General features: G+C 36.5%; 1 protein-coding gene across 1 annotated transcript in view; it reads left to right on the forward strand.

Annotated features, from left to right (window-relative positions):
- The window catches only part of LOC108550649 (apyrase), an 11100-nt gene extending 2633 nt beyond the window's left edge, over positions 1-8467 (forward strand). The window contains exons 3-11 of the mRNA XM_017904429.1: positions 3444-3560; positions 3620-3700; positions 4508-4709; positions 6305-6410; positions 6497-6591; positions 7081-7235; positions 7319-7504; positions 7801-7895; positions 8081-8467. Of these exons, the coding sequence (XP_017759918.1) occupies positions 3444-3560; positions 3620-3700; positions 4508-4709; positions 6305-6410; positions 6497-6591; positions 7081-7235; positions 7319-7504; positions 7801-7895; positions 8081-8321 (1278 nt within the window). The 3' untranslated portion in view covers positions 8322-8467. The remainder of the gene's footprint in view (positions 1-3443; positions 3561-3619; positions 3701-4507; positions 4710-6304; positions 6411-6496; positions 6592-7080; positions 7236-7318; positions 7505-7800; positions 7896-8080) is intronic.
- Positions 8468-8801: the final 334 nt, after the last annotated feature.

Here is an 8801-nt window from a genome sequence, read left to right on the forward strand (position 1 = left end):
ATTCTTATATAATATTCGCAAAGAATTTAACTCTAAATTGTTAGTTATTAATTTTTGTTTTATGGCGTCTATGATTTCGTAACGGCGACCATCACGATCTTCCGTGAAAATATTTAATACTCAACGAAATTAGAAGCAAAATGTGATTAAAAGTTATATGAGAAGATTCACAAGAACATTGTTTTTATAATGAGTGCATAAAGATTCATAAATTAATTGCGTAAAGAATAGTAATTAATGAATAATCAATGGCGTCTTCGACAATCTTCGACAATAATTCAAACATTTCATAGAATAATTATTAATAATTAATTAATCAGGGACAAATTTCTATCGAAAAATATATTGGAAAGTTCTTGAAGGATCTGCCTTTACGATGCAATTATAAAAGTTCATAAATTAATCACAGATTTTGAGTAATTAGTGAATTTTCCCCTGCCGATTTGATTTATTAAAATATATTCAGAGCACATAACCAGAGTTAGTAAACTGACATTAGAGCCATCTATGATTTTAGACTCGAAGCTCGAGTTCCGCAACGAGAACATAGATGGCTCTGATATCAGTTTACTAACTCTGGTTATGTGCTCTGAATATATTTTAATAAATCAAATCGGCAGTGGAAAATTCACTAATTACTCAATATCTGTGATTAATTTATGAACTTTTATAATACCATCATAAAGCCAGATCCTTCACGAACTTTCACATATATTTTTCGATATAAATTTGTCCCTAATTAATTAATTATTAATAATTGTTCTGCGCAGTGTTTGAATTATTGTCGAAGATTGTCGAAGACGCCATTGATTATTCATTAATTACTATTCTTTACGCAATTAATTTATGAATCTTTATGCACTCATTATAAAAACAATGTTCTTGTGAATCTTCTCATATAACTTTTAATCACATTTTGCTTCTAATTTCGTTGAGTATTAAATATTTTCACGGAAGATCGTGATGGTCGCCGTTACGAAATCATAGACGCCATAAAACAAAAATTAATAACTAACAATTTAGAGTTAAATTCTTTGCGAATATTATATAAGAATATAGCTTGAAGTTCCGGCTTTACACTGAAGTTATAAAAGTTCATAAATTAATTATAGAAATTGAGTAATTTATTAATTTTCCTCCATCGGAGCCATTTTATCCTTTTCTATCCCCTCTCTGTCCTTGTCTGTCACGTGACAAGCTGTTCGGCGACCTCCTTACCTATTCTATATTCCTATCACTTTCTTGCTTTTTGAGCCCAAATCATAGATGGCGCTGATCGCAGGCGGTAAAATTTTTATTCGAACTCGATACCACTGCTGGTAATGCGCATATAATACACATTAATAAATGAATTCGGCAGTAGAAAATTAATAAATTTCCAAGATATTCTAATTAATTCGTGAACATTTATAGCTGCACAGCAAAGTTGGAATTATAAGCAACATTCTTATACAATGTTTAATTTAATAATTAATACTTACCTGAGCGAAAGATTTTGTATTTCTTGTAGCAAATAAGATTGCTATGGAAAAGTATTCTTCTTGCATAATATTCTTATTATTTTATAATAAATATATGCTTGAATAAGAAAGCGTAACAAATAAATTTTTTTTAAGAAATTTTATTCACATTTGTTTATTTACAATTGTTTATTTACAATGTTTTCATACACGAAAAATCAACACAAAATAAAAAATAGATTGAAAAAAAAAACCACACCAACTATAAGAATCGAACTCCGGTCCTTCAGAATAGTAATTCTCAACCATTTCTTTTTTTTTTTTAACATACGTTTATTAAAGCCTCTGGGTATTTACATAATAAATAACAAATACAAGAAATATCCTTAAACGTATAAATAGGAATAGTGGTTAACCTAGGTTTATAAAACTAAAGACTCTGAGGCAGAGTACGCGTAGTGTACAGGTGGTTTACGGGTAATTGCACTTATTGCTATGTGGGGACGTGGTAAGTAGGGAGCACTTAATTATGGTGTATAAACAATATAGAAAAGGGCAGTAAAAACTATATTTATCTGTCGCTGGGGTAAGGGAGGAGAGGGGAGCGGTTATTACGAATAGAATGTTTATATACATGTGGTTTACTTAAGAATTAGTTTTACTCTTGGCTATAATTGAAAACGATGATAAATCCAATATACAAAATAATATAACATAATATATAAACTAATGTAACAAAATATAAAATAATATAACATAATATATAAACTAATGTAACAAAATATAAAATAATATAACATAATATATAAACTAATGTAACAAAATATAAAATAATATAACATAATATATAAACTAATGTAACAAAATATAAAATAATATAACATAATATATAAACTAATGTAACAAAATATAAAATAATATAACATAATATATAAACTAATGTAACAAAATATAAAATAATATAACATAATATATAAACTAATGTAACAAAATATAAAATAATATAACATAATATATAAACTAATGTAACAAAATATAAAATAATATAACATAATATATAAACTAATGTAACAAAATATAAAATAATATAACATAATATATAAACTAATGTAACAAAATATTCTTACCCCCCTGCGGGGAATCGAACTGCGATTTCTCGCTCGGTTGGGGGATGCTCGCTAACTGATTCTGGGATGGGCTTAGGTTAACATTGTTTAAATTGGTTATCTATATAAGACTATATATGGTGGCTTATACTTATTCGAGCCACCAGTATTTTTTTATGTTGTCTTTGGGGTTGTCTCTTATATCTAGGTGGGTTAATTTGTATGTATATTTTAATTGGTGGTCGTTAGGTGCGATGTTTGGGCTGTATTCTATTTTGTTGTCAGTCGCTTTTCTATTGAAATGGTATATTAGTGGGATATTGTTTCCATTTTGAATAAAACCCTCTTTATCCAGGTAGGTAAACGACTCGGGTGGTGTGTAGCCTGTGTGTCTGGTGGAGTCGAAGTAGAGCAGATTGGGATATATGGAGTGAGCCACTAGTGGGTTTGTTGTACTTCTGTCAAGTTTGTGCCAATGGTTTCTGATTAGTTTAAGTATGAAGAGGTCTATTCTGGTTATTTGCGCTTCTCTGTATAGGTTGTGGTTGCTGATGAATTTGGTGAAGTTTGGCAATTCTCGACCATCCCCATTACGCCAAGACGCCACTTGTGAACTGATGGAAATAAATCTGTAATTAAATAAGTAATAAAACTTTAATCGTAAATATCTCACAAATTATTGAATAGTTTCCGCTATAGTGGTATATATTCTTAAAGTGCATGACGATATCTACAAACCTTCAAAGTTTCAACTAAATCGGTGTCCCGAGGCACTCGCACTCTCCTTGCAAGACGATGACGTAGCACACGGAATTTTCAACCAGAGTTTTACGGTGATTTAGGCCTTAACTTTAACAAACAGTAAATGATCTTTCAGACAATAGGAAATCACGAGTTCGATAACAAGGTCGAAGGTGTGGTACCGTTTTTGAAGATGGTCAAGGCGCCGGTGGTAGTGACGAACATCGACTCCAGCGAGGAGCCCACGATGCAGGTCGGTACGCTAATTTTCCACGCTATTATCGGGGCTTTCATTATCCCGTCGATGTCCAGGGTCTCTACAAGAACAGCACGGTACTGGAGAGGAATGGCACGAAGATCGGAGTGATAGGCGTTATTCTATCAACCACGAATGTTCGTATCCATCGTAGAATTTTAACACTAGATTTACGGAACCTATCAATTTGACGGAAGGGTTGCTTCAATTATACGATGGTAACAGATTCAGTCAACTTATATTAACCCTTTGCACTCGACGAATTTTTCGTTACAGAAAAATAGTAATTCGAAGACTTTCTGTCATAGAGTCGATGATATTTTTAAAATGGTAAATGAGGAATCACATGCAAATTAAGACGTAAAATTATTTTTCTTCGACATTCCACACATCGTTAGGTAATTTTAAATTTGATATATTAATTAACGTCGATCTTTAGAATCTGATTAAATGGTGACTGAGAGTCACCTCTCGAGTGCAAAGGGTTAAGACTGTTAATATAATATATAATTGTTTTTAAATTAAACTAATCGTTAAAGAAAAAGCATGTGGATTCCTTTACCTGTCAATTTGACAGGTGTTCTCAGAAATAGGTATGCAGATAGCGTCCGTAAACCTAGTGTTAAATTCCACTTTCTAAACCTTCGTTGACGCAATCGATAGAATCCCATACTCTCATCCTCTGCTAATATCAATTAGTCAGGTCAAGGTACCCGGCTTCTGGTTCTCGTCTCGTTCTCTCCTCCAAGAGCAGACGAAAGCAGTGGTAAAGGTCGCGATTAAATTATATTTTAATCGTCGATACGATTAAACCGATTCGAAGAATCCGCAAGAAGAATAATCGAAAGAGGCAGACAATGGGAGACGATCATCGCGACGAAGGTTTAACCGGAAGAGCGATTCGACGTTGCTCTGGTGCTTGATTGAAATTTACAAATTGCCAGAGAATTTCCATTACCGGGAAATTAAAGTTCCTGGACGAGGTGGAATCGGTGAATGACGAGGCACGGAGATTGAAGTCCCAGGGGATCGACGTTATTATCGTTTTAAGCCATTGCGGACTGCACGTGGACAGAATAATGGCAGCCAAGTGTCCCTTAGTCGACGTGATTGTCGGTGGACACTCTCACACGTTCCTTTACTCGGGTATTTGCAAACTCCTATCAATTTGCTACACGTCTGTTCCTTGGAAGAAGGGAAAAATTAGAGATGGCAGGGGAAGAAACGAGCTCAACGCTGAACCTACCACGAACGATAGATGGAGAAATGAAAGAAGGGAGAGTTCAAAGAAAATAGAACAAACCGAGATATCGGGAAATTTATGATACAGGTAACCCTCCTATAACACGGTAGATAGGTTCCTAAAAAATTCCGTGTTTTGTAAAACCATGTATGAGACCCAGAGCCAGTACAAAAAGGAGGGTTACGTTCCGAAAACTTACTAAAAACAAATTTCTTTTCTAATTCTACACAGACAACTTAATTTTTATTAAAAATATAAATGTATGTGCAACACGAAACAAATAAGAAACAGAAATATTATTTTAATTTAACGCAACTTTAATTTAATAAATTTCTTCATCGTCACTGCTTATGTAGAAGTACAGTGTTGTACAAAGGTTTTTGCAATTTTCTTATCGTATTTTCTTAGAGCGAAACCTTGTTGTAGGAGGGTTCTCACAATTTACGAATCGTGTTATAGTGAAACCGTGTTATAGGATGCCGCGTTGAAGAAGGGCTACCTGTACTTATATTCGAGGAAAAATCGAGAATTCGAATGACGAAAGTCATAATGTTAAGAATTTTTAATCAAATTAATTATGTGGGCTGTGGTAGGTTTTGTGTTAAGGGGATGTTCCGGTCTAGAGGATTAAAAGAATCCACCCTATTTTTTATTTTTTTAACACTTAGGTGAATTAATTTCACGAAATTCGGAAAATTGGAATAGAAGTCATATAGCTGCTGTTTTGTTATCAGGTTTCTAGATTTACCGCGATCTTTGTGCTTATGGTGGTCTATAAAGGAAGGACTGATCTATTAGAAGTTGGTTGTTCACCCTACACACGAAACATGAATCAATCAGAGCTCGAATATTTAATCAGAAAACTATAATCGCGTCTTTTTCGAAACTGTACTTTTGAAAAGTGTTCACGCGATAACTCGATTTTTAATTAATCAATCGACTTGAAATTAGGAAGGTACCTTCAGAGGATGTCCCTTCATCGTCGAGACCAAAATAATTAAAATCCAACGTGACTTGCTATTTTTTTTAAAGATTCAAGTGACAAGGAACGATAGAAAATCGGTCTTCCAAATTTAAAATACCGCCATTTCTTAAAATCAGGAGATTTTTTATATTCCTTAATTCCAACCATAACTGCTACCTTACTAAACAGTATGCTTCCAAATTTGTTTGTTTCGAATGAATAGGAGAGCCGCAATCGTGTCAAAATGCTAGACGTGTTTTCTCAATTATCCTGTACATATGTTTCAATAACTTTTACAACAGTGGTTATTTCTCGTTAGAAAATATTTGGAATGCTCTCGAAACACGTATCAATGGATGCCAAAGAAACTGTATTAATAGCTCTCGTGGATTCTTCTGGGAAAATTAGCGAAGAAGTGCTTTCTTTAGAAGCCTCCAGACCGGAAGATCCCCTTAAAAAGGGAAACTTGGAAAGATTGACTCGTGAATTCCTTAAACACGATGACACAGTGGTCGTCAAGTAATCGATTTCCAGGGCCACCTCCTTTCATCGACCAACCAGAAGATGAATACCCTGTGGTGGTGGTCCAAGAGAAGACGAACAGAACGGTGCTGATCGTTCAAGCGGCGGCTTTCACAAAGTTTGTAATTTGTTCCCGATAAGAAACTGCTTGTTTCGTCTGTTTTCCTTCGCGAGAATGAAGAAGTGGTTCCCTGTTTGCGTCAGGTATCTGGGCAACTTGACGGTGTGGTTCGACCAGCAGGGCGAGGTGGTTGATTGGGACGGAAATCCGATTCTCCTCGATTACTCCGTCGAGGAAGGTAGGAGTTACACAAATCTCTTCCATTATTATGCTCCTCCTCGAACCGGTCGATTCTTCAGCTTTCGCGATTCTTCCTCGACTCGAGGAAATCGGGTATACACGGTGAAATCACACGGTAACGAAAAATCGCACATTAATTTCAATAGAGCTCTCGAAAATTGAAGACTCGAGTGGTTCGATTGGTGTTAATTCAGACGTCGAAGAAAATTCTTTAATTCTTAAGAGAAGCACGAACGAGTGAATTTTTGCAATTTACGAGTTTCTTCGAGAGAAAACCAGTCTCTGTTTTTCACCGTAAAATCATCCGAGTAAAAATTCAATCCAGAAATATGAAAGTACAGGCTTTGTCGTTTATATCGACTCCATAAATGCTATCGTACGATCTGTCCTCGCGAAATTACAGCTGTTTGTAGTATAGATTGAGCTTGGCTCTTGGGTGAAATTGAAAAAATCAGCGAGCTGTAATGTAATTCGAAAAATCTTCCAGATCCCGAGATGCTGAAGGCGTTGGAGCCATGGAAGGCGAGCGTGGACGAGTTCGCTGGGACCAAGATCGCTCGATCGAGGGTTTATCTGGACGATCGATGTCACCAAAAGGAGTGCAACTTGGGCAATTTGATCACAGACGCGATGGTCGACGCTGTAAGCGAAGTCTATTACCGAATTATTTCGAGATGAATTGAATTACCGATTCGTTAACGATCTTCGCTGTTATTTGGTCGCAGTACGTAGAGAAAGCGGAGGACAAAACCGCATGGACGTATGCTGCAGTTGGCGTCCTGAATCCCGGAGGAGTACGGGCTTCCATCGACTCCATGACTGAAGACATCACTCTAGCCGATTTGATGATGGCTCAACCTTTCGAGAACACGTGGGACGTACTCGAATTAAATGGCAGCTGCATCCTACAGGTCTCCTCGCTGCTGTACACTGAAAAAAAATTCGAAAAAAACTCGATACAGATCTCGTAGAGAGATAGGGAATTAAGGAAGGACGTGAATTTACTTGCCGAGAAAAATGAAATCGGTTTTTGTCCAGACTATATACCACTCGGCCCCTGTCAACGGGAGTCGTTATTACCGGCGTGTAACAGGTGTTGCCATGCGTCAGGCGCCCATCTTTTTCCCTTCTCGTTCTACCTGCCTGTTCAAAAATTAACAGCTTATGGACATATTTGTACACTGTTTTCACAGTTTGGTTATTTCAGATCTTGCAAATGGAGGATGTATTGCTGTGGTCGGGATTGAAGGTGATTTACAAACTCGATGGGGCTTCCAGGAAGGTAGTCGACGTTAAAATAAGGTGACGCGATTTTTGTGATTTTCTAGATCACGAATAGATTATAAATGAAACATAATTCATAGAAAAGTTTTAAACGTCTCTTTCTGATTATGCTATACGTTTAATTTAATTTAATCCAATTTTAATTTCATCGTACTTACTTAACGGAGATTCCACCGCGATTACGAGCAATTCCTTTTCCCCAGGTGTCGAGTCTGCGAGGTGCCAAGGTTCGAGGAATTGAAGTTAGACGAATGGTACAGAATCGTTGTGCCTACCTTCCTCGTCCACGCCGGGGACGGATTCACAGTCTTCGAAACCTGCGGCAGAAATCATCAGCTGGGAGTAATAGACTGGAAGCAATTAATCAAGTACATGAAGAAGATCAGCCCTATATTAGTCGGCGAGGATCGTCGAGTGATCTTCCTTAGCGATTCCCAACGATGATCTTCCCTCTGAAGCAACGCAGGAGGAACTAGTCCCGAGAGACTTTATGCAAAATCTTGTCAACAGTATATTCTACTATCCCAGTGCTCCTCTCGCGAACACCAAAGCTTGTACTCAGAAATTTTAATAAACGCGTGTTTTCCTAACTCTTTCTCTTCGTTTGATGTCAGGCCTATCGAGACAGATCGAATGAAAGAGAAAATCAAACCTCGATTCGCGTCGAGTTAGGCTCGTTAATATAGTGCAGAGGCTTACACGACTATTTCCAAAAATTTCATCTAAAATTCCACATTCGGTGTCATGTATTTGGTCACTCGTATAGGTGCAATCGATTTGTGAATATTTTATCTCTCGAGATTCTTCTGTTTTCCTTTCCTCGTCCATCGGTTAATTTGCCTGGTCGTGGTAGGTTCGGCGTTGATCCTCGATCACGTCGATCGAATCGCTCGCGTTCGCAAGGAGCGTGTGGCGAAAAGCTTG

This window comes from Eufriesea mexicana, unplaced genomic scaffold, assembly GCF_001483705.2.
Source record: "Eufriesea mexicana isolate 0111107269 unplaced genomic scaffold, ASM148370v2 scaffold2888, whole genome shotgun sequence".
Classification (NCBI taxonomy): Eukaryota; Metazoa; Arthropoda; class Insecta; order Hymenoptera; family Apidae; genus Eufriesea; species Eufriesea mexicana.